This window comes from Volvox carteri (assembly GCF_000143455.1).
Source record: "Volvox carteri f. nagariensis unplaced genomic scaffold VOLCAscaffold_66, whole genome shotgun sequence".
Taxonomy (NCBI): Eukaryota; Viridiplantae; Chlorophyta; class Chlorophyceae; order Chlamydomonadales; family Volvocaceae; genus Volvox; species Volvox carteri.
In genome coordinates, this window is record NW_003307609.1 from 672,744 (window position 1) to 696,924 (window position 24,181).

At 58.3% G+C, this 24,181-nt stretch overlaps 1 protein-coding gene across 1 annotated transcript in view; it reads right to left on the reverse strand.

Annotated features, from left to right (window-relative positions):
- The window catches only part of VOLCADRAFT_97975 (uncharacterized protein), a gene marked incomplete at both ends in the record, with an annotated part of 35,149 nt that overhangs the window by 2,111 nt on the left and 8,857 nt on the right, over positions 1–24,181 (reverse strand). The window contains 58 exons of the mRNA XM_002956892.1: positions 205–352; positions 551–729; positions 1,058–1,228; positions 1,424–1,577; positions 2,008–2,144; positions 2,603–2,884; positions 3,189–3,257; positions 3,791–3,874; positions 4,239–4,337; positions 4,780–4,896; positions 5,302–5,370; positions 5,543–5,812; positions 6,309–6,572; positions 6,855–6,932; positions 7,293–7,619; positions 7,790–7,845; positions 8,118–8,157; positions 8,269–8,503; positions 8,798–8,829; positions 9,262–9,462; positions 9,775–9,948; positions 10,406–10,522; positions 10,749–10,796; positions 11,072–11,113; positions 11,782–11,844; positions 11,977–12,060; positions 12,360–12,494; positions 12,802–12,897; positions 13,087–13,224; positions 13,680–13,786; positions 14,111–14,240; positions 14,458–14,556; positions 15,018–15,131; positions 15,338–15,439; positions 15,744–15,926; positions 16,293–16,328; positions 16,692–16,835; positions 17,029–17,126; positions 17,194–17,313; positions 17,453–17,591; positions 17,838–18,007; positions 18,422–18,624; positions 18,819–18,880; positions 19,276–19,443; positions 19,600–19,665; positions 19,812–19,874; positions 20,027–20,080; positions 20,364–20,526; positions 20,880–20,938; positions 21,184–21,253; positions 21,418–21,522; positions 21,794–21,924; positions 22,084–22,146; positions 22,366–22,557; positions 22,959–23,057; positions 23,195–23,251; positions 23,527–23,580; positions 24,004–24,180. Of these exons, the coding sequence (XP_002956938.1) occupies positions 205–352; positions 551–729; positions 1,058–1,228; positions 1,424–1,577; positions 2,008–2,144; positions 2,603–2,884; positions 3,189–3,257; positions 3,791–3,874; positions 4,239–4,337; positions 4,780–4,896; positions 5,302–5,370; positions 5,543–5,812; positions 6,309–6,572; positions 6,855–6,932; positions 7,293–7,619; positions 7,790–7,845; positions 8,118–8,157; positions 8,269–8,503; positions 8,798–8,829; positions 9,262–9,462; positions 9,775–9,948; positions 10,406–10,522; positions 10,749–10,796; positions 11,072–11,113; positions 11,782–11,844; positions 11,977–12,060; positions 12,360–12,494; positions 12,802–12,897; positions 13,087–13,224; positions 13,680–13,786; positions 14,111–14,240; positions 14,458–14,556; positions 15,018–15,131; positions 15,338–15,439; positions 15,744–15,926; positions 16,293–16,328; positions 16,692–16,835; positions 17,029–17,126; positions 17,194–17,313; positions 17,453–17,591; positions 17,838–18,007; positions 18,422–18,624; positions 18,819–18,880; positions 19,276–19,443; positions 19,600–19,665; positions 19,812–19,874; positions 20,027–20,080; positions 20,364–20,526; positions 20,880–20,938; positions 21,184–21,253; positions 21,418–21,522; positions 21,794–21,924; positions 22,084–22,146; positions 22,366–22,557; positions 22,959–23,057; positions 23,195–23,251; positions 23,527–23,580; positions 24,004–24,180 (7,137 nt within the window). The remainder of the gene's footprint in view (positions 1–204; positions 353–550; positions 730–1,057; positions 1,229–1,423; positions 1,578–2,007; positions 2,145–2,602; positions 2,885–3,188; positions 3,258–3,790; positions 3,875–4,238; positions 4,338–4,779; positions 4,897–5,301; positions 5,371–5,542; positions 5,813–6,308; positions 6,573–6,854; positions 6,933–7,292; positions 7,620–7,789; positions 7,846–8,117; positions 8,158–8,268; positions 8,504–8,797; positions 8,830–9,261; positions 9,463–9,774; positions 9,949–10,405; positions 10,523–10,748; positions 10,797–11,071; positions 11,114–11,781; positions 11,845–11,976; positions 12,061–12,359; positions 12,495–12,801; positions 12,898–13,086; positions 13,225–13,679; positions 13,787–14,110; positions 14,241–14,457; positions 14,557–15,017; positions 15,132–15,337; positions 15,440–15,743; positions 15,927–16,292; positions 16,329–16,691; positions 16,836–17,028; positions 17,127–17,193; positions 17,314–17,452; positions 17,592–17,837; positions 18,008–18,421; positions 18,625–18,818; positions 18,881–19,275; positions 19,444–19,599; positions 19,666–19,811; positions 19,875–20,026; positions 20,081–20,363; positions 20,527–20,879; positions 20,939–21,183; positions 21,254–21,417; positions 21,523–21,793; positions 21,925–22,083; positions 22,147–22,365; positions 22,558–22,958; positions 23,058–23,194; positions 23,252–23,526; positions 23,581–24,003; position 24,181) is intronic.

Sequence of the window (24,181 nt, forward strand, 5' to 3'; positions counted from 1 at the left end):
CCTTCACACAGTGGTAACCTTAATCTTTTCCTACACATCCTACACATAAAATATAATACTCTTCCTCTTACCTACACAGCCTAATAATCCGGGTTGCCAACCTTTGCTCTCGCTATTTCACGTCCGTTGCACCACCCCGGAAAACAGCTTTCTGAGTTTTGACCTCGGAACAAAGCTCTCTGTGTTCGATAGCCGTCCACCCACCTGCAGCTTGCGGCGCAACGCCTCGATGGTCCTCGCCTTCTCCGCCGCGTCCTCTTCATGCCGCTTGCAGCGCTCCAGAAGCGCCGCGATCTGCGCGTCCTTGCCCAGTCGCATGGCTTCCCATGCCTGAAGCATCGAGTTGAGTTCCCTGTGCATTCGTCGGTGTATGGCATCGGCAAGGTGTGGGACGTTTGGTGCTGAGGTGGGGCCAACAGAAGTCATGGGTGATGTGAGCAAACAGACGCTCAGATCCCCAACCATGCTCCCTCCGCTTTTTCCCATTTCCCAGGAAACTCCAGGCAATCATGCAGCCCTCCGGTCCGCTCCGCTTCCCTTTCATGCCTACCTGACTTCGTTATTGCGCATCTCCAATTGCTCTCGGTATGCCGCCGCCTGCTGCGACGCGGAGCGCAGCTCCGCACGAGCTGTGTCCAGCGCCGCTGCCGCGTCCTGGCGCGCCAGCGCGGCCGCCTGGCTGTTGCGCTGCAACGCCTCCGAATGCGCGTCCAGCGAACGAACGCGCTCCTGTTTCACAGGCGGCACGAGTGCAGGTGAGGGAGAGATTCTCTCTATCTTAAACGAACATACCGCTATTGTTATGTTTCTGGTTTTCCCGTAGAAGAGCTCTGTATGTATGTGTGTGTGTTACATGGTCATGGGTTGCGTTCCCCGTACCCGCAAAACGCCTAATACGAGCCGAGGATGCAAGGGCTGCCAGATCGCCTATAAGTACCATCCTACCTCGCACTTCAGACAAAGCAAGTGATAAGGATACTCAAGTGACGCAGTCCTACACACGAGCCGGTGTCCTACTCAGACAGACGGACAAACTTGCAGACAGACGTCCCCGCACCTGCAGCGCAGCCATCGCGCTGCGCCCCGCCTGCCATTGCTCCTCCAGCTGCGCGCACTTCTTCATGAGCAGCGCGCACTCCTCCTGCTTGGCAGCCAGGGCGGCCTCCAGCTCGTCACCGCGCCGCAGCAGGGCCTCCTGGTCTGATGACAGCCGGCTGCTGTCGCGCTCCTAAGGTGCATCAGGGGGGCGGGTAGGCGGCATGGGCGGGTAGGCGGCATGGGTGCGTGTGAGTGGGCGCGGGCGATGCCGGCTTTAATAATAATGAACCAAGAAAACGCTTAGATCTTTCCGAAATTCGGGCCTTTATAACGAACGTGCATACACATAGACACGCGCAGATCGCGGTCGCATACGCACACGAACCTGCTGCAGCAGGCGCTGCTTGAGGCGCTGGTAGTCCGCGATCTGCGCCGAGATCTCCGTCTCCACCGCCTCACAGTCCGCCTCCTTGCGGCGCAGGGCGGTCTGCAGGCGAGACACCTCGTCCAGCCGGGCAGTCAAGCTGTCCTGCGCGGACCTGCCAGCGCGGAAAGCAATGAGAGTTAATTATATAATAATGCAAGAAGGGCACCAGTAAGAAGGGCAGAAAGGGGGCCGCCAGTAAGAGCAGAGCAATGATGGGAGAGAAGGAGAGAGACAGAACCGTGATGGAAGCCGACGCCCCTCGCAAAGCAACTGCCGTCGGGATGTGTACAAGCACACGTACACACACGCATGCTGGGAACCTCTCCTCCTTCACGTTAATCCACCAAGGTGAATTCACTTTTTGAAGCTGACGCAACACGCGTCAGCTTTACTCCAGCCCGCGCTGATGTGCTGTGCGTTGTCGTCCGTCCAGTCGCCGCCTTCTGCCTCGTCGAAGCACTAATAATCCCTGGCATCAATCTCCACCAAGGCCTCGTCATCCCGTCATTAAGCTTCCCTCCCTGGAGAGTCCCTCGACCCACTTTAGACGAGCCTCCAGCCGCTTCACGTCCTCCTCCCGCGCCGCCAGCCGGCTTTGCAGTCCCGCCACCTCCGCCTCCGCAGCCACCAGCGCAGCACCGCGGCGTTGCAGCTCCTCCACCAACACAGCTGTCAACTCCTGGGGGCCACACGTGCGTGAGTACCTGGCTGAACGTGTTTGTTTGGGTATTGCTAACAAAAAACGAAAGATGTTTGCATCAGGTTTGAATCGAGGACCTTGGGATTTTAGCTTTTACTTCGTGCTAACTACTCAGCCAAGTGTGTCTATATACACATAGGGCACAGATGTTGGCGAAAAACGGTCAAGCTGTAAAAGTGAACGGAAGAGGAAAGGCATGAAGCCAAATGACGGCGGAGAGGAAAACACGTAATGACGTGTGTGCTGCCCGCCCCGGCATGCCACGCCACGCCACGCCACGTAATACGTAACGGCCAACAATTCGATGTGTGAGCCTTAAGCTTTCCATTTTGGCAAGCAAGCAAAGCATAGCAAACCATTCTTTTCAAAAGAATGGTCTTTTGCATTTACTCCCCACACCTAAGAACTGCGGCTCCTTTCTTAATCTCATACCGCACCTCTAGCAGCCTCAGGGAGGTCGTCAAGTTACCGGGCACCGGCCCGCTGCCACTCTGGCTGCTCAGGCTGGCTACGCTGAACACGCTGCCCAGGCCGCCACCGCCGCCGTCGGCGCTGCTGCGGTCGCCCTCGCTCCCTGCACCACCACTACCGCCACCACCGGCACCGGCGACAGCGGCCGACGCCTTGGCGACGGCCGTCGCCATAGCGGTGCGGACCGCCATCAGCAAGCGACCCACCACCGCGTCGGAGCGGTTGAGCTGCTCTTGCAGGTGGTAGACCTGGGGATTGAATACAGTCCCAGAGGACAGTTGGGTCGGGTTGGTTGGGTGCATGGTAGTGCGGTGAAGCAGGAATGTGCCCGCGGACAGAGATTGGATAGTGGCCAGTCACCGCAACGGCACAGTGTATCTTTTCATCCTCCCCGGCACGCACCGGACGGCGCTGGATAAATGAAGATTCATGTACTAAATGCACGTCCACATACACTTTCCCCACACTCGCTAGCCACCGCAGCGCCACTCCCTCCATTACTACTCCCCAATTACCGCCACCTCCTGCGCCAATCCCAGGGGTCCGGCACACCTGGTCCGTCATTTGCTGCGCCCCGGAGCGAGCCGACGAGCTGCGTTGCTGCAGCTCCTGCACCTCAGCCTGTGGCCCCCACAGCAGCAGCAGCAGCAGCAGTGGCAGCGGCAGCATACCACGATGTGAGTTCGTGAGTGTTAATGCACCGACGACGATCACCTTTGGGGATCCGCTGAAACAATCGCATCGCATTCAGCATGTGGGGCTGGGAACGGAGCCGCAGACAAAAACGAGCCGCTTCAGAAACGGCTGGAATAGCCACACACGCCGTTTGGGGGCCACGGGGACTGCACTGGTGCATGTGTCTTAATGGCTCTTTTCCTTTCCTACAGCTTCCGGGGGGGGCATCTGGGAAGGCCAGATCGGTGGATGGGTCCGGCCCGAGGGCCAGGAAGAGCGGCGCGTCAAGGGCTACAAGCGCGCAAAGGGCGACGACTGGCGGGAGTTGCAGCCAAAGCAGCCTATCCTATCCAACCTTCCTACTGCCGGAGAGGGGCAGGAACGGAGTAGGGTGGTGTGGGGGAGTTGCACCACCCCATGACGTAGGGGCACCAGAGCTCGTAGCCGGGAGCCAGGAGACAGGAGCCAGGGAGCCGCACCTGCAAGGCCGCCACTTGCCGCATAGCTGCTGATAAGTCCGCCACCGCCTTGGCTGTCGCCTCCCGCTGGGAGCCGCTCTCAGCCTGCAGTTTTTACAGTTGCAAATAGTGGTGGCGGTGGTGGTGTGGTGGTGGTGGTGGTAGCGGTGTTGTGTGTTGTGTGGTGATGTCAGAACGGCGCCAGGAAAAGGCGTATGGTTCTGTGCCAAGTGCGGCCAAGTGCACCTACCATTGCAAGAGCCTTGTAATGGTTTCGGGCGGCGATGCCTACCCGCATTCGGGCGCCAATCCGATGAACGCAGCCACAGCAACAGCCCAAACCCCTTTCAACAAATAGGCACCAAACTGCCATCGGCTACGGCTCCGCAAATTGGTAAAGGACACAGCAGCAGGAACAGACACAACCTATTACCTCGTTTGCCCGAGGGCTGCGGCTGCCTCCACCCACCTGCAACATGAGCAGGGAGCGCTCCGCTGCTTGCAGCTGGGCCCGCACTTCCCGCAGCTCCTCCTCCCGGCCTTGAAGCTCGTCCTCCACAGCCGCCAGCTGCAAGTATATATCATAGTATACATGCGTGCGTGCGTGCGATTGAGCGTGCGTATTCGCGGGGCCGGAGGTGTGTGTGGGTGGGTGGGTGGGTGGATGTGGATAGGAAGGATGCATGGGGAAACATCGCTAACGGTAAAATACTGCTGTATACGCTCTGTCTAGTTGTGGGTACGTGTTTCAGCTGTGCGCGTGTTCGGCCAAGTAGTCTCTTCTCCCGAGCCGCGGCTTGGTGTTCCGTCTCCTGGCCGCCCGCTTCATCGCACTCATTCTACAGAACCAGCAGAGCCCCCCCTGGTCAACGTCTCCTCCATTACCACTTCCCTCAACCGCACCTACCTACCGGTTCACGGCCAACCTACGCGTCCCGTTATCCGTCCACCCACCAAGCTCTGTTCACCCTACCAACCCAGCTGCTCCACCCACACCCATCCCCGCTTACCCTCTGACCCTTGGCCTCCAATTTGTCCTCCGCTGCCTGCAGCTGGGCTCCAAGGCTGTCACGAGTGAGCTCCAGTTGGTGCTGGCAGGAGGTCAGAGCTTGCTCTCGCTCCAAAACCTGGAGGCATACACACACACAGCGCCCACTTCGGCCTTTTCCTGTATAGCCAGGCTTAGATTCCAAAAAGGACAGTGCACGTGTTGGGAAGGCGATCCAGAGGAGGAGGACGTGCAGTGGGGAGCAGAGTCGGAGACGTGGACGTGTTAAGAATGGAAAATCGCGCAGACCGAGAATGTGCGTCATAAACACCCCAGCAGGGCATCTAAAGGCATGCCCCAGTAAGTAGGTATGTAGGTATGTATGTGCGGAAGGCGAGGGCGAGAGCGCGGCTGGGGGCTGGTACTGTTGCTGTGGCCTAAACCCGAAGGGGAGGGAAAGTACATCAGGAGTCGGTTCATGGGCCATTCTTCGTGGTGGAAGCAACTTGAGCCGCAATAAGGTTTTAGAGCAAACCTACCCTACCTTGGCTGTGAGCGCCGATGCGTCCGCTCGGGCTCGTTCCAGTTGCGTGCTGAAGGTGGTGAGGTCGGCCTGGGGTCAAGGAGGTATGGAATGCCATGCGTCATAGGAGGTGCGAGTAATTTAAGCAACAACACGTACATAGATGCACATGTACATGTACATGTACATGTACACGTACACGTACACCTTCTACACGTGCATTCTTAATGACGTCACATACGCAGACACACGCGTTACCTACCTGCAGTTCCTGCACTCGCGCGTCCTTGGCCCTGCAGGCGTCCCTCCACATCGCCACCACTCGATCAAGCTTGGTGGCCTGCTGCTGGTGCTGTTGCGCCAACAGGAGCTGGTGCTGGGAGGAGTAGGAGGCGCTGACAAGTGACAAGGCCACCCCGCCGCCGCCGGCGGAGGAGCCCGCGCCCCCGCCCGGGTAGGGGTGGTGCCCGGCAGCCGACACGCCACGACTGGGACTCATGGCGCTCCGAGTGGAGTGATACGGCCGTGTCGCCTGGGAGCGGGTTTGAGGACGAGTGGGAATGAGGGTAAGAGTTGGAGAAAATTGGTCTGAGCGGCTGGTGCTGGTGAGGGAGCGCGAGTGGGCGAAAGGAAAACGCCGTGGGTGGGTGAGGGAAAGCCGCTCACGAAGGAAAGACCTCACGTGACGATGAAAAGCTGCGGCGCAAAGGTGAATTCCCGGGGAAACAAGCCCCAGGCGCCCTATCCCCAAGCCGGAAGTAATATTCTATCGCAAACAGCGCGGGACACGTTGGCCGAGGCGTTGTTTTGTATTGGGATAGGATAAAAGGAGTTCCTGCGCTTGTGGGGGATTGAAAAGAAGTCCTGCCTGCTGTCACCCGAAAGGAAACGACACGAAACAACATAAGGGTATCTGATCTGGTCATAATCCGAGAGATAAAGGTAAAGACGATAAAAAAAGCTGGCGCTGGACGGCCAACACCACCGTTGTGGTTGAGTGGTAGTATTTGGTAGTGGTAGTAGTTTACCTGCGATCGGGGACTTGGCGATGCAGAGCGCTGTCCGTCCTCTGGGCCGTCGCCACCCGCCGTGCCCCGCTCCCACATCACCTGCGACGCGGACGAGGGACTGGGAGGCCCCAGCAGCCCCACGATATGCTTCTGTTGCTGTTGCTGCTGTTGCTGCGGAACGGACCTCAGTTGCTGCAGCAGTAGCTGCCGGGTCTCCAGTTGCTGCTGCGACACCACTAACTGCTGCCGCAGAGTCTCCGCAGTAGCGGCCAAGTCGCGTTCCTGTACACAGGAAGACGGATCGGCGTGGAGGAAGCCAAGACATGTTCCAGTGTTAAGGAAACGATGCTGTCAATAAAACGACACGGCGTCCCAGAGGTTCATGATGGACATCGTTCAGGAAAAGGTGAGGATCAGGGGCCAGGCGGGGCCACATTGGCTTCATCTCCCCGTGGACATCACTACGTGAAAAATCGCGCAAAAAGCTATAGCTAAAATATAATACTAGGCACCTGTCGGGCAGGGTCGACTCAGGAAAGAAAGCGCCCTAGTACCGGTGCCTACCCTTATCTCCGCCTCTGCGAGCCGCTGGTCCAGCGTCGCCGCCTCCTTGGCGAGCTCCGTCCGTTTGGTGTTGGCCGCCTGAGCGGTGACAGAACCGGAATCATGGAGCCATACAAGACCAAAACGCGGCAGAGAGGGACGCCGGGAGTGGAGACATGGAAAACTCTCGATCGCGCATTCACTTTTTTATTCTATTTGCTCTGCCATCAGCCCAAATCCTCAGCAACATCTACGTCGACAATGTCGACATCCTCTTACATAGCGGGGTGATACGTTTCAGCAAGAGGTTTTGCAACAGGGGCAGCTATGCTGTCCTTGTGGCTACGCTGCCAAGCAGCGACAACACACGCTGCACTATCTACGCTGCGCTACTGCACTACTTATGCGCTCATTTCTTGGCCACCATTAAAAAATGTCCACACACGCTTCCTTTATCACCTGCAGCTCCGATGTCAAGGACTCGATTTCGGAGCGCTGCGCTCGGATTTTCTGCATCAACGCCTGCAACGTGTTTCGGATCTCTGCGTCTTCTGCGTTGCTGCCACCGCTGGGACTTCGCTGGTGCTGGTGGTTGTGGTGCTGCTGAAGCCGCTCCAGCATGCTGGGTGAGGCGTGCTCCACGGCCCGGGAACTCGCCTGGCTGTGAGAGGCTCGCCGCTCGCCGTCCTGCTGCAGGCGGTGCGTGAGCGCCTCGCAGCGGGCCTGTGCCTCGGCAGCGGCTGCGGCGCTGGCGGCAGCTTCCTCCTGGGAGGCGGCCAAAGCCGCCTGGAAAGAAGACAAAAAACGTGTTAAGTTCAAGCTGCATGCTGTAAATGGTTGTGAACTGGTTGACGTCCGCAGTCTTGCCGGTGATTCACGGTTTTCTTCGGATGGCGGAGTACGCAACGAAGCGCTATTCAGCACCCACGATTTTGTCAGTTATCGGGGACACACACCTTGTAAGCCTGAAGCTCCGATCGCAGAGTTGCAGTAACTCCGTCGCTGTTGTTTGCTGTAGCGGATGACATGGTGGCAGCGTCTGCATGGAAATGGAAATTTGGGTTGTTATCGATACTAAACATGATTCTTCACGACCACTCAGATCGGGAACATATGATGTCAGGAACATTTGTGCGAATGGAAAATGCCCACAATGACAAAAGGATGCGAAAGCAGAAAGGAAGGATGGGATTCGGAGCACAACACCGTGCAACATCCTTCTCAGCTGTGGCGTGTCGTTTCCTCAAGGAGCGCCGCGACGGTCTCGCACCATACCTGCCTCACTCCCGCCCGCCGCCGCAACTTGCGCGCGCAATCGCTCAACCTGAAGGACAGAAAAAAAGACAGATTTTCGGTAGGTAGGTACGTATGGCGGGATTCAGATGGTTACCTGGACAGCTCACAGCTCGAAGTTACAGGAGTGCAAGGAACCCACCTCTAAATCTTTGCTCCGCAGCTCCTGTTCCCATTGCGCCAACTTTGCTCTGGCTTGTTTGAGTTTAGAATGCGTTGCCGTGAGCTTCTCGAGGAGGTCTCTATTTTCCGTCAGCATGCCTACCAGCTGCTGCTGTGGCGCGTGCGAGGAGGTGGAGATGCTCAGCCCGCTGACGCTGGCCCCGTCGGTTTGCAGCGTACCGCGGCGGCCCGCGTCCGCCGCCTCTTGCTCCGCGCTGCACACAAGGGACACAGTCAAAAGCTTCCCCAGCCAGACCTTTCGCTATATTTCTCAAAGGCAGAATTCCAGGTACAGGGTCTTTTCTGTGCTAGTTGAGAGTCCAGCCTAAGCGGCATGACTGCAGTAGCTCAAACAAACGGACAGCGCTTCGCGAGCAATCCCAGTCCCAACCCGCCTGGACCGAGTCCAACGGAGAAGGGCAAGGAAAAGGAAAGAGTGTGACCTAATCGGGGATGGAGCCGACGCAAGGATAGGCAAGAGAAGCCACATTCTGGCACCCCTATCCTACCTGGCAATTCTGCGCTGAAGGGTCTCGTTTTCCTGCGTAGAGAAGCAGCGGGCGCGAGGATTGCAGAGCCAGTTCATAAGGCTCAGCACTGGCTGGGAGTCTTGTCGCCTGCGTCAATCATGTTGCCTCGGAACCCCAAGGATGCATCGGTGTGCATCGGAGTGTCCAAGGGTTTGGACGAACGTGAACGATGCTTCTTTTAGCTAAGCACAGACATCCGGCGAGACATCCGGCGCAGCCTTCATCCTCGGGTGGACGACTTCACCCACGACGACTTCACTCACGACGACTTCACTCACCAATGCGGTCATTTTCCTCCCTAGCAGAACACGCGCCCCCGTTTCACGGGAGGCCCCTACCCCGTCTGTCCAGCAGTCAAGACTTCACGTTTCTTTTGGCGGCTAATCGGGGTCGGCCCGGGGTCGACCGACTCCTCCTCGGCGATCTTTACATCATCCTCTCACCTGCAGCGCCGCGCGCAGCTCCTGCCGGACCTCCTTAAGCTGCCCTTCAAACGCCTCCGTGTGGCCCCGCAGCGACGACAGTTGCTTGCCCACGCCCTCCAGCCGCGCATCACGGTCCGCTACCTGCCGCTCGCACACCGCCAGCCGGCCCTGCAGTCCCTGCACCTGCAGCTGCAGCGCCGTCACCTCCTGCAGGTGCGCCTGCATGCATGGGAAGAAAGGCACCAGTCAGACCGCTATACTTACAACAGGCATCGCCACCAGCTCACCATCACTCTAGCGAAGAGCTCACGAAAGTCACACGGGAGGGAAAGGGGGCGATTGTGACAGTGACAGCGACAGGGCACAGGTGCGAGGCCTGGGATGGCGCGTGAAGGGGAAACGTATCTCTGGTCTGGTCAGGACAAGAATGAGCAGCAAGGACAAGAAGTGGACCTGCGATAGGAATGTCAACGTGTCTGTAGCTTTCAATTCATGTGGGCACGTGTCCTAATCAGGAGCCCCATACCGTACCTCGCGCTCCGCGGCCAAGGCGGCCGCGGTGCGTGTCTCTGCGTCGGCCGCCGCCGCCGCCCTCGTCTCCGCCTCCGCCAGCGCCGCTTCCAGGTCCTGTGCGCGAGTCTCCAGCCCAGCGGACCGCACATGCGCGGCGGCAGCCTCCACCACGGCATCCTCCGCCTCAGCGGCCTGCAAACCACCGCCAACAATCACATTTGCAGCCAAGCACAGTGATCGCGGTGCTCAGGAGCGCGCTCCTTGCATCCATTACACACCAACGCGTATCGCGTACAACGACCGGGGGAGCGTCGCCTAGAGTAGGAACTCTACGAGCAAACGCGGCCCAACAATATGCTATGAAACATGAATGGTGCATTACCTTTTAGCATTAGCGGTATCGTAAAATGTGATAAATGCTAATAGTAAAATTTTCCGTCTTCTGTATTTCGCGGTGTTTCAATGTTTTGTCAACCTTTCTACCTTCTCCCTCTTTTAAGTCCATGGTCCCTAGAAAGTTTTGCCAGGTGGAAATACAACACGCTTCTGCGCGCGAGTCCGGCGCGATCCAGCTGGATTGGGTGTATATGCGTATGCAGTATCTTGCCTGCTGCCTGGCTGCCGAGAGCGCCTGCTCCAGATCCGCCACCCGCTGGACCCACAGCAGGTCAGCCCCACGGCCCTGGCTGGAGGCCGCTGCCAGCTGTCGCCGCAGGGACTCCACCTCGGACCGCTCCTCCGCCAGCCGGGCCTCAGCGGTACGCAGCTGCGCGAGGAGAAGACAAAGATGAGGAGAAGGACCAGGTTGGGGGTACAAATCGGGAGCTGTTTTGCACTCACTGAAGCAGTAGTACTCAGGTAGGCGATACATGCGGCTCCGAAAAGGGTGCAAACGCAGGACCGATGTTACGATAAGGGAGTGGGGGTATACCATTTGGTCATGGCCCCATCTTCTAAGACACGTGTGGCGCCGAGAACGGCCCTAGACCTACCAGCGCTGCTGTCTTGTCGCGCGCCTCCTGTGCCTCGAGCAACTCTCCCTGCAGAGCGCGGGTAGGAGGGTAGGCGCATCGCGTAAGGACAGGAGCGAAAAGAAAGAGGGCTTCAGTGCTACTTAAAGTTAGTACTATTCAAGGAAAAAGGAGCAAGGGGATAAGAGTCGGCAGACGCACGACGATAGGCATGGCACTAAGGCAGGGGAGTAGTACGGTGTTATAAAGAAAGGCAAAGCCCAGAAAGTTTACTTAGGAGACACCCAAACGCCTGGGAGCGCGGGCTGGCACCAACGCCCGGCAGCGGAACCTCCAGGCCTCACCTGAACTTCGGATAGTCGCTCGGCAAGCTTGCCGGACTCGGTCTGCACGCAGGCGAAACCATGGAAAGGGGACACTACGTGTTTGATATGTACAGCCGGGTCAGCGGGTAAGGAAACAAGCAGTTTAGGCATATGGAAACGTCAAGTAACTTTCAACCTTATCCAGGGGCAAGAGGTCGCGCAGTAATCGCTGGCACATACCCGCAAGCGTGCGCTCGCGTCTGCCGCGAGCTGAGCGTCCAAAGCCGCAGATTGTCGCTGCTGTTGGAGCTCTTGCGCATCACTTTGTAGGGCTTCCAAACGTGACCTTAGTTCAGACAGCTCCTGGTGACCAAAATTACAAAGAACGCAAAGGCGAAATTGCTTTAGGAATGGCGTTTTAGGGCGTTGCGCACGAGCCTGTCGGGCTCCACTGTAACAACCAATTTATAGAAGAGGCAAACTTGCAGATGAAATCCGCAGAGGTATCTAAGCACGCCGGAAAGCTGCTGACCTACAGCTCGCCCCGTTAGAAGAGAACACGAATGAGAAAGGCATACTCACACAGCCCTCCATGCAACTTACCCGTTCTGCGGCTTCTGCCCGGGCAACCGCAGCTTGGGCATCGACCTGGAAAAAGCACCCATCGGCAATCCACGTTATTATTTTATTTTACTACATGGGCTATATGGAGGAGATGCAGATGGAAGTTCAAATTCGCTTCACATCACCTGCAACGCATCAACCAAAAGCGCCTTTTCGCGCAGCTTGAATTCCATAACCGTAACGGCGGCCTGCGCAGCATACAGACGGCGGCAGAGGATCCCATAAACCGCAGGATAGCAGAAAGCTGTACGTGCCTGCCGACTCCAAATGCTGCTGCAGGCGTAAGGAAAACGCAGCGGCAGCGGGCCCAGTGCACGTACCTGGTCCGACCCGTGGGTCGCAACAACCTGCTGGGCCTCCGCCTGCTGCGCCAGGCGCTGCGCCGACGCTGTCGCCAATTGGGCCTGCGGATTTACCCACCACCGTCATTAATACCAATCGTGCGCAGACGTGAGCAGGAGCCCAAGTCGCAATCTATGAGCTCGTGCTCGTGTGCATGCGCTGGCCTGAACGGCCACGTACGGCTTTCAGTCAAACTCAGGACAGGAGAGGAAATCGAAAAGAATGACAGACGCCAGGATTATGGCTTCGTGCCTCCGTCTCAGACTTGCAGAAAAGCATAAATCACGTTCCAGGGATAAACATGTGCCAGCGGGCTCGGGGTCAAAGCCAAGATCATTCCGGGCATGGAGCGGGCTTCCACCTGCAGCACGCCGACCTCCAGCTCCTTGTCTTCGCAGCGGTGACGCAGCTCCTCGGCCCGCCTGTCCGCCTCCGCAAGTGCCACCTGGAGCTCATCGCACCGCTCCGTCGTGCGCGCCAGGGCCGCCTGGGCTGCCTGCAGGTGGGTCAATTGCTCATCCATTTTTGGTCAATTGGTTCCCGTGTGTAACAAGTTCAATAGTTCTATCACATGGCCAGGCAATCTCGCATGTCAGGTACACCATTTTGTGACCCGGAGGTCCTGGGGTACGACATAACTCACGAAATCGATACACGGCCGGACCTAATGGCCCCTCATGCGTGGTTGCCGCTCCCAGCACATGCGGGCGGCAATCGCCCATGTCGGCAGCGGCCGCCTATGTGCGGCCTGAGTGGCTTTTGGCCCTTTTTGCTTTCCATGCCGTTTCCTAGCGCCGTCGCACCTCCTCACGGTCTCGTTGCTCGTCCAGCTGCAATTCCAGCTCCAGAACCTTCTCCTTGAGCGTGCTCACGCCATGCGTGGATCCCGACATGGACGCCTGCGCCGTTTGGTGTGGGCGGCGGTAGTGGGGACGGTCAGCTTGCGATCCGATATGGCATGTATACGCAATCTGCCGCGGTGAGCCGCGTATGAGGCGTGAAAAAAATGCATGAGGGTGAAAACGGATCGGGCAAGAAAGTCGTCGCCTTGGCACTAATGCTCAAGGTAGTCCCGTAGACCCGCGTACCTCCAGACGGCCCTGCAGCTCCACCACCTTAGCCTCAGCGGCACGCAGTCGCGAGTTCGCCGCGTCCAAGTCCGTCTGTAGCAGCTGCGCGTCCTGCTCCGCCTGACCCGCCCGCGTCTCAGAGCTCATTAGGTCAGCCTGTGGATGAAGCAGCGGACAGGGCACCAGGTGCGACGGATGGAGCGCTGAATACATCGGTTGGAAAATGTGTGTTAGGATGAGCGTTGGCTCATTGCGTCCGCAATTGGTTTCCCGGGTTCCATGGGTACTTGGCGAGACGACGCGTATGAAGCGGACGGTGCGCCGTAAGGGAGAGCACTGGGAGAGACATCAGCACCAAAGGACAAATGTCGGGCGTGAGACTGTCGAGCCCTCCTTCCTTCGGGCTTCATTCGCCGTGATACCCCGCCATGACGCCAACCTTCCCCACCAACATTGTGCGTGGTTTGTTGCACCGGCCATATGGCTGAGAATCCTCGCACTATTTGTTTACTGTATGTTCGGCAGTGCGCATCCCTCACACACACGAAAGGACTGCCTACACGGGGCCTGGGAGGGACAGTGAGTCCCAAAATCGGTATTCCGTGGCACACCTGGAGGGCATCAAGTTTGGCTTGCAGGTCCGAGACGGCCGCTTCCAGAAGTCGCGTCTCCAGGGATCCCTCGCGCCGCGCGCCAAGCGAGGCGGCATCGGAACGAGCTGTTCGGGAGACGGGAGATGCACCTGGAGGCGGTCCGTGAACAAATAAAAGTCCCGTTACCATGGATCTGGAAATGCCGTAACTGGCAGTATCAGAGCGTCAGGACAGGGCTCTTCCACATTGCAGTTCGACCTTTTATTTGTCGAGGGAAATCGTCATGTCCCTTGTGCGCACAAATGCAGGCGAATAGGATTTGGATATTCTCAGCTGGCAGGCGCTGCAGCGTCTGTGGCTGCGGACGCCTGGTGACTGGTGTACGGATGAACTGGGACTTCACTTAAGTCAAAAATTATGTGGCATAACCGACAGCCTTAAGGACCTACTTTTGGGGGAGAGCGCGCGTGCCGCGGTGGCGGCGGCCGCCACTGCTGCTTGGCGCTCAGCCGCCAGCTGCTGTAGCTGCTGCTGCAGCTCCCCATATTGCGCATGCAGCCTCTCGTTTTCCGCTTGCACCTGTACAGCACATTGGGAGAGACATGTCTCATAAATTTAAAAGGAAAGGAAACGGAGTTATATGAGACCGAGAAGAGAAACTCCACCGGTGGCTACATGCGTACATACACCACGAATTCGGAGTCTAGAGCATTCCACATTAAGCTGGCAGCCTGGTTGTGCCACGGTCACCCCACGCCCGCCTCCGCGTCCGCAGCCACCGGCACCGTGTCCTCACCTGCCGTACTAGCCCCTGCTGCCGCGACAGCGCCGCCTCCGCCTCTACCAACTGGGACTCACTGTCCAAATGGCGCTCCTCAGCAGCCGCCAGGCTAGCCTGCGTAGCCATCACGGGGGATGTGCAATTACCGCATCCCAATCTTAGCTGCATTCGCACTCACATGACACAGGCCACCATCGACAGGTGTGCATTCACAGCGCGCCTCTCTTGCTGACGACGCCAAGCTGCGTCAAGGCAGCCCCAACAGCCGCTGCGGAGTGAGCGGGCTGCAAGGCCGTGCTTTCGGAGGATACATGGCAGTGGCAACAGCAGCAGCATCAGCACAGCTGCGGCGTCAGCCCTAGTATTGAGCCCAGTCTAAGGACTGCCGCAACTCTCCATCTGTAACGATGGTAGTTGCCACACATTAGGCCATGTGAATTCAACTAGATCGAGGCTACGTTATTACACCATATCCCACATTTCCAGGCATTCACGTTCGCGTTTGGCCTTGTGGAGGTCGCGTGTGGGGTTTCCTCACGTGTCCACCCACCCAATCCCCACACATGCCCACGCACTTGTAGGGCCTCGTTGGCGCGGTGTAGTGTGTCGCACTCGTCCTTCTGCTCCATCAGTTCCTGCTGCAGGCAGCCCATGCGGGTGCGTGCCGCCGCCAGGTCGTCGCTGAGGGCCTGCGTACACACCACACCACACCACACCATCACCACAACACGCACGGCACCGAAACCGTGAAAGATATAATACATTACCGTACGGTACGTCACCGTATCCCACATGATACATCGCATTGGAACGTAGTATGTGCAGACCTATAGCCTCCCGCCTGGGCTGTTGCGACCGAGGTTGATGCAAGGGGCATTGGAGGACAGATCGGGACCCCGTCCTTGGGCTCGCAATCGCCACTTGCCTGGAGTTGCGATGCCAGAGCACGCGCCTGGGAAGCGGCAGCCTCGTTCTGTGATGTCAGCCGCCGAATCTCCTGTGACGGGAGACATACATGTAGAGCAGATAGGCAAGGAACAACGACAACGCCCAAGGCCAGTATTCGGTGTGGTTATCGCAAACGCCGCAACACGGATATGGCACGCACAGTACCCGTTTCCCCCTGCTTCCAGAATGGGCGTACTGAGCCAGATCAGTGCTGGTTGCGGACGCAACCCATGATTGTGTTCTTCAGGTGCATGCACACACCAACCTACCAGGGGCTTCCCGCTGCCCTGCCCTTGCCAAGGACGTCCTCATATCCCCGGACTAAGAAGCCGATAACCGGAATGTCCACTTACCGCCTCGTTGGTCTCCGCGTTGTCCTTCGCTAGGGCCGCTTCCAGACGGAGACTGTCTGCCGCGGCCTGCAGCTGCTGCACCTCCGCTGCAGCCGCGTGCGCCTGGCTGCTATTGCCCTGCTGCAGCTCCCGCAGCTGGGACGACAGCTGCCGCACCGCCTCCTCGGCGGAAGCGTGAAGCGCCTGTAGCGGTACGAGAAAGCCTTGGATGCGCAAGATGGTGCTAAACTAAAGCTAAAGGGGTCTGTGCTGGGCTTGTCAGGGATTTAGCCAGGTTGCTGGGGATTGCACAACTGGGGTAGCGCAACTAGTGACTTCCTCTTACGGCTGTGAGGTGTCAGTGTTACGGTGACTTCATTCATTACCACCACTCTTAAGAGGGCACCGTATCTATGGTCGGAACATTTGCCGATGATGACCGTACAATGGAGTTCTCGGATTTTCCCTAACATTCACCACACCTAGACGGCGGCCGCCCTGCCCTGTGATTCAACGGTCGCAACCTGGACCAGCCACCATCCCCATCACCCACCCCTGTTAGTCACTCACCTGCATTTGGGACAGCTGCTCACGCGCTCGCTCGGCCTGCGACAGCGCGACACGGGCATGAAGGATGCCGGGCAATGACCCGTTGCATCTTTAATAGGAGGCACGCGTATACATACGCAGCTACCTCATCAGCTATAAATCCAGGAGCAAAGCAAGAAGCTCCCAAACGCACTGGCGGGATACACTTCCCACGCAAAGACCCTTACGCCCTTAACTGCTCCTACAAAAGCCATTTCCCCCACGCGTCCATATGCTCTCCCTCCCCATCCACGCATCTGGTGTTCAGGTAAGATTATTCACATTGGTTGGGTACATGTTCCAGCTACCCACGGGTGGGTGATGTGTCCAGGCGGGTTGTGAATCTGAGACCTTTAACTTTTCCTAGCTCCTAGCCCGCACCTGCCGCAGACGTTCCTCTCCCCGGCTGGCCGCATCCGCTGCGGCGCGCTCCGCATCGCGAACCCGCTTCTCCAGAGCCGCCGTCTCCTGTTGCAGGCGCCGCTCCATTTCCTCCAGCCGCTGCCGCTCGCGGACCTCGGCCTCCTGCCGTGCTCACAGTCAACACAACCGTATTACGAAAGAATTAAGTGCAGCGGCGCATACCGCTCAGCGGCTATCACAGTCGCAGGAGATGGAAGCCCCGCCCACATCCAGCCCAGGCAACAAGCAAGCAAAACCTCTAGGGTCGTTCAGTTAAACTGGCGAATCGCTGCCCCAGACAGCTTTAGTGCCTCACTATGACGTGCAGCACAGGTACCGGCAACTCGTACCCATAGCCACGTGGCAATTGCGTAACGTGTGAGTGTGTATACCTGCTTACGGAGTTTGACAAAGCTGGAAGCAGGCAACGGTAGTAAGGATGCGACGCGCAGGGAGGGGCGTTGCAACGAAACACACGTACCTCGATCCGTTCGGTTGCCCTGGCCTCGACGGCCTGCATGGTTTGCCGCGCGGAAGCAGTAACCTCTTCCAGTTGCCTCTCGGTTAACTCCAGTGAAGTCGCTAGCCGCTGCACCTCGTCCTGCAGCGCACCGGCCATTTCCCCGATTGGGCTACAGTTTCTTTTCAGCCGTGCCGTGGGCTCGAGGGTTCCAAGAGGGTTCAAGAGGAGGATTGCGGCATGTATACAATAAAGCTGGCATACACGCACACCACCTCACGCGTGCGCACGTAGATGCCTGCGCAGAACCACCTCTCCGTGCATGCTTGTTTTCTACGGACACACACAGTCACGGGGATGTGCGAGCTGGCAGCGAACGTCGTCGTGTCTCGCGAACGGTGAATGTGTGAGTGCTGCGGCTGCAAGGAACAGGAGTGCACTCGTTGCAGCTGCAGCCGCATGCGAACCAATGCATCCGCACCTATACTTCCCTAGTTATGTCGACACACTCCCGGCCCCAGCCGCAAACGAACGGCGATTCCTTCCTTCTTGGTCGAGCCTCATCGCCAAAATATATCGCGCTAAAACCTCTCAACTCACCCCCTCTATCTCCCTTCATGCCAGCCCTCCCCCAATCCCAGCCCCCAACTCCCAGTAAAGCTCACCTCTAGCATGCGGACATGCGCCCCCTGCGTCTCGATTTCCGCGCCGCTCTCCTCACGCGCCGATGCCAGCTCCCGCTGCAGCGCCGCGCGCTCCGCCATCACGGACGCCAGCGCGGCGCGCAGCTCATGGATGCGCTGGTCCTTGGCGCCCGTCAACACAGAGTCTTGGTCTGGGGAGCATACAAAAAGGATATCGGAAGTCATGGAACGTGGCGGATGTGAAAATACGTGTTAAAATAGGTTAGCTATTGAGAAGTTGTGAAACGCGTTGCGGGATTTATGATAAAAGCACACCTGGGGAAGTGGGGATTCAGGCAGGCATATAATACAGATTTGAGATGTGTCATGTGCAGCTGTTGAGCGCCACACAGCCCCAGATCAGGGAAATGCAGCGGCAGCTCCATGGGAATCGCCGGGGCATCTCATTGCCCTGTCGGATTGCAATATGCGGGTGCACACAATTAAACCCTGGCTATCATACTTTGGTGGTCTCTCATATTGGCTCGCTGCACGTTTTGACGTGAACGATTTTCTCTTATAGCACATACACATATACTGTGATATGCTGTAAACATGCACCGCACCGCGACCGTTGAAGGCCCGCGCGCTGACCGAGCCGTCGTCTCGCAGCGTTGCGGCCGCAACCACTGCGCTCTGTGGCGTCCCGCCAGCAACACCACCGGTCAAATCTCCCAGGCTGCGGGTCAGCGGCGGCACACTGGGCGACGACCCCGTCGCCGGGACGATGCCGGCGCTGGAGAGCGCCTCCGCCCGGCTGAGCCTGACCCTGCAGAGCATCATCGCCATCATCAGGCAGGGGCATTAGGAGAGCATTAGAAAAGCAGTTAAAATAGTCAACTAAGGTAATGAAATAATGATCTGGATATGGATAAACGTGCTACAGGAATAACCTTGCAGAGCCCCATCCTGCCTCTCGTCATGACAGGGTCCTCCTACCTACGTCATCCACTCTTTACCCACCTGAGTACCTCAAGCTCGGTCTCCACGGAGGTGCGCCTGGCCTCCAGCTCGGCATTGGCAGCCTGAACAGACGGAAAATAGGAGAAGAGGCAGCAGGTGGAAGGGCGGGACGGCAAAACGGTAAATGGCCGCAGGAAAGCAAGGGGTGAGGAACGTTACCTAGCGCTTGGGAGATGCGCCTACCCAACGCTTTCGCCCGCGATGGATTGCACCGCCCGCGCGCTCTGGCATGTACTGCGCTGCGGTGCCGAGACAGAAAAGATGCAGGCCCGCTGCTGCACCTCTGCCCGCCCACACGGACTTGGGTTTAGGGAAAATAATAAATGCATACGAGCTTCAAACGTGAAGGGCTCATGGGTTCGGGCCGCAGGCCTGAGATATGTAGAAGCGGCTCGGTTCGGGTTCCTTCTGACCCGTTTGCTGCGCTACGGTTTGGAAGTTCAAGGTGGGGACGTACCTGTAGGTGGCCCAACTGGCCGATCAGGTGCGCCTGCACGGCAGCTGCGTCGCCCAGCTGGCCAGAGGATACAGCGGGCAGCAGGGCGGCGGCGGCGGCGGCGGACGCCTGTGCGGCGGCAAGCTGCTGCCTCAGGCTCGCGATGGCGGTGTCACGATCCGTGACCTCCTGCAAAAGAGCAGTACCAGAAGGCGATGCAGGGTGGGCAAGGGTAAGAGCATGTGCACGAAGAGCAGGGCTCCATTGGTGACGTTTGACTTCACTGGGTTGCGACTGAAGGTTCAAGCAGCAGGCTGGCGGCTCGTAGCGGCGGTGCTTGCTTACCCTAGATATCGCGGTGAGCCTTTCCTGTGCACGCTGAGAATCCTCCTCTGCGGCACGCTTCACCTCCTACGGGGCAGGACAGGTCAGGTCAGGAAAGGAAGCCGGAGAGAAAGGCCATCCGCGATCCACACGACCGTAGGCGCTGCACTGTGACGGGAGCCTTCGTAAACCAGTAATAGGAACGGCTGGCCTGGAGCCCTTCCTTCGCTTACCGCCAGCTCCGAGCGAAGCGCCTCTCCCTGTTGCAGTAGCCGTGTAGCGTTTGCTTGGCTTTCCTGTGCATATTAACCGGAGAATGAAGCAAGGGCACGTTGAAGAGATATCGCCCGGCGCTGGTGGTCAAGGGCAGGTCAGGCGTCGAAGCATCGCTGCAACTACCCGAGCCAAAAAGGTTTTGCAGGCGCTCCCCTCACAGCCCTTCCCCCACCTGTAAGGCTTGTGCAGCGCGCTCAAGCTCCTCCAGCACCGTCGCCGTGCGCCTCTGCATCGTGTGTGCAATACTGTCACACCAAATTTCATGCCATGTGGTCATGTTATATGCTCACACGACGCCACGCCATCCCACGTCACGGCAAGTGTACAGCAAGTTCCTAGTCACTGACGTGTACTCGCATGGTTACATCTTGCGAAAGACAATGGTAGCTACGTGAGACACAACGGCGCTTGCTTTTGCGCAGCGGAACCATTTCTATTAGCTGTCAGTGTCCCATGGCAAGGTTCCACAGCCGTCAGACTGCCACTGCATGCAACCATGCATGCCACACCTGCTGCGGCTCCAGCTGCTCCCGGATAATTCTGTCCATGTCCTTGCGCGCAGCTGCCTCAGCTTTACGGGCCGCTTCGAGCGCCTTGTTAACTTCCGCCAGCTGCCCTGCCAGCTTGGCCGCCTTCTCTGCCTGCGCTTTGCGGTCCTGCTCAACGTTGATCCTGCGGGCCGCCGGGCGGTCGGGGAGGGGTGATGAGGAGACACGTCGGGTTGCGGAGGAGGAGAAATGGAAGGGCGGATCTGGACAGGATCCGAACACGAGCGGGCCTTGATGCCAGGAGCATTTGAAAGGAACCGGCTTCCAGCCAGGCATAGGTACCTAGTTGGACGGAACAGAGGCAGCAGCGTGGCCTGTGGCCCTGCCATCGCCATCTTGCCCGCATAACGATGCGAATCACCAACAAGCATTCCAGACGCCGTCGCAGTACCGGGTAGCGCGGCATGCACGCATGCGCTGCAATCGGTGCACAGCTCCTAAGTCACGCATGGTGAAAACCATGGTGGCAACGCGCACCTGCGTTCCTCGAGCCGAGACACTAGGGCATCCGCACGGGTTGCGCGGGACTCCGCTTCCTGTAGACATGGAAAGGGAGGAAGGCGAGGGCGTGAGAGCCATCATATGGGTCAAGAGTGGGTTGAACATACAACAGACTGGCTAAACTTTGAGGTGTCATGACAGTTACACCAGGCAAGAAACCGCCTGGGCCAAGATACGCGACAACTGCGCCGACAGCAGCAGCAACAACAACAGCAACGGCAGCAGGAGTGAGAAGCATGAGCTGGAGGGAGGTCTGGGGGGCTGCGGGGGAGAGACTCACCTGCACGCGGGAGCTGAGCTGCACGTTGTCGATCTGCATTTGCCGCATCTGCACCAGGCCTTGCCTGATCCTGCACAAGGCAAAGTAGCACAGGGAGCAATGTCCAGCAAGAACGCACACATTGCGATGTTTGAGATTTTTACAGATACACCCAAACCAGAGCTTCTGAAGAAGAAAATATTACTCAACGGCAAACGCATAATGCTTGGTCCCGGCCTCTCTGCTCAAGCTTACCGCTCGCGGCGCGCCTCCACAGCGGAGCTCAGCTGCGCGGTGCGGTGCTTCTCAGCAGTGAGCTGACTCTGGAGCTGCGTCCTCTTGCGCCGTAGGATCCGCACCCTGAAGTCGTCGGGGTGTGGAGGTAGGAAGGAGGCGGGCAAGACGGATAAGATGCCCTCGAAAGCATAAAGCGTAAAGCGTAACACACAGACCACACATAAGCATACCAGGCCGGACCGAGAACTAGACACGGACAGGGTCAGCAAGGAGGGCTTTCAGCGTTAAAAATATTGGGGATTGGAATAGGTCAATCGATGGAACACGACGTAGCTACGACAACGCCATCACGGACATGTGGCCCATGAATGTAGCCAGCGTTTCCCGCACCCACTTTGCCAGCAGCACCATCCGTTCCCGGGTACGCGGGTTTGCGGCCTTCCGCCAGCGGGTCACGTCGTCGCTAAGGCGTCGGATTTGCTCGTTGAGGCCCCCGACGTGCCGCAGCCCTGCGGCCTGCTCTTCCTGCAGTCCCGTCACAAACGTTACAAAAACACCACATGAATAAACAGGAAACGGATGCGAAACGCATTTGCTACAGCTGTGGCCTGCCGTACAGCTCCAGAAGCTACCCTTAACAAAAGCGCAGGCGGTGCAGGGCCCCCGCGACTGTGGATATCTTACCTGCAGTGATTGCAACTCGGCGCGCGCCGCGTCGAGCAGCGATCTTGCATGAGCAAGCTCCTCCTGCATAACACCAGTAAGGCCACTGTAAAGTGTGCTCTTGATTACACCATCATTCGCCGCTTCTTCTCACGGATCATGTACACCAAGAACGCGCGACTGAACACACCCACGCAACCTTTACTTCTGTGATGCTTCCTCCTGGCCCTGAAAACGTGTAACTTGTCTTGCACGACACATTTAACCTGTCTAACCCGCGCATTTTCCAGCGGCCCTCCCTACCTGCAGAGAGGTCACCAGCGCCACGGCGGCTGACCTGGCGGCCTCCGCATCACGCACGCGGGCCTCCGCCATCGCCTCCACCGCAGCCACCTGGGCCTGGGACTGTGCTGCCGCATCAGCGGCCATCTGCTCAGCCGCACGGGCCCGCCCCTCCGCATCCGCGAGCGCCGCCTCCCTGAGCTTGTCAGCCTCCTGCAATCACGTGTGTCCCCCAGCAATCGTAACGGATGAGGTCGATAGCGGCATCATTTACGCCCCTTTCTCATGGACTGACTAAGCTTTAAGCTTTAAGAAACCCATGGAGTGGAGTTAATCCGATTTGCACCTGGGCGTGCGGGAATCATGGGGAGCCCACATGCTCGGGGGGATGCAGGCTGCTCGAAAACGATTACTACATTGGTACCAGGCCAGCGGCGTGCGTCATGTTACCTCGACGAGGCCAAGGGCAGGAGGCAACCCCGTGCACGATACATCGCACATTCATCCTGTACCTAACCTGCATTACCCATCACCCCAAGCGCGCAGGCATTCCACACGTTTCGCTCCGCCAAACTGTAAATAATCCTGGCGAGGAGCACAGACACATAGCCCACCAGGAAGGCCTTGGTAACCTCGCCCTGCACCCGATCAAACTCCGCCTGCGCCGTCGCCTTGACGTGGCCCAACTCCGCCTCACATGCCGCCAGGCGCTCCTGGACAGTCATGTACACCAGGCGAGAGCGTCAGGCGAGAGCGTCAGGGACATGGGGTGGAGCAACGATCCAGGGCTGCATGCACTGTATCGCAACGGATACGCGCGAATTCTGTAAAGCTCCATAGTTTACCGTACCTGTAGTACCGCAACCTTGGTTGCCTCCTGCCTCGCCTCGGCTAGCTCCTTCATAACCTGCTCAGCAGCCAAGCACGACCTGTTCACTGCATGTTAGGGCAAGGTTCTCCTAACCTCGTGCGGTCCTAACCATCACCAACGAATTCAACCGCAACCGCAACCTACGCACATTCAATCCGTTTTCCTGGCGTACTGAAGGAGGAAGATGTTTCTTCTTTCCGGGATGTAAGGGAAAACGCTATGCTATGCCTGCCTTCGATGGCAGCAATCCATACGTTCTAGGGCAAAATGACGAACAGACAAGCACGCAGGCGATCAGCGCAGCTCCTAACCTTGTCGACGCGCTGCTCTGATCCCGCCTCGCGCTCCGTAAGGTTGCTCAGTACCTGCGACAGCGCCGCAGGCCACCGAGAAAAGTGGAGGGAGAGCACGAGAACGACGGAACGATGGCCTGCTTAGACACCCATATCTACACTACAACGGCGCAATAACCGGGCTGCTGTATGCAGTCCCTTCCCTTAAGGGTGCGTCACGGCGGCAGGGGAGAGGAAAGCCTACAGAAAGCCTACAGCCATTCACGGCGGCCGAGCTCATTTAAGTTCACAGCTGTCCCCAGGCCCCCACGTAGTATACGCAGACCGGCGGGGGGATAGCTGCCCAAAGGCGTGGTAGGAAGCGCAGGGATACGCCGGGCGAATGAGCCAGGAAGCCCTCGATTACCTTGCTCAGCAGCGTTGCGCACTGATCCCGGCCCACCTTCCCCACTTTAACCCCCTTGCCTGCAGAGCTGCCTCCGACGCCGCTGCCACCTTCTGCGCCAACTCATGTAGGCACAACGACGGAGATGAAGCTGATGCCACCGCCTCCGCCGTGGCGTTCTCCGGCCGCGGCAGCAGCTGGCCTCCGCTGCCCACGCGGCCTACGTGTTGTAAGTGCTGGTGGGCCGCTTGGAGGTGCTGACTAGCTATGGCTTGCTGCGCGGAGAGC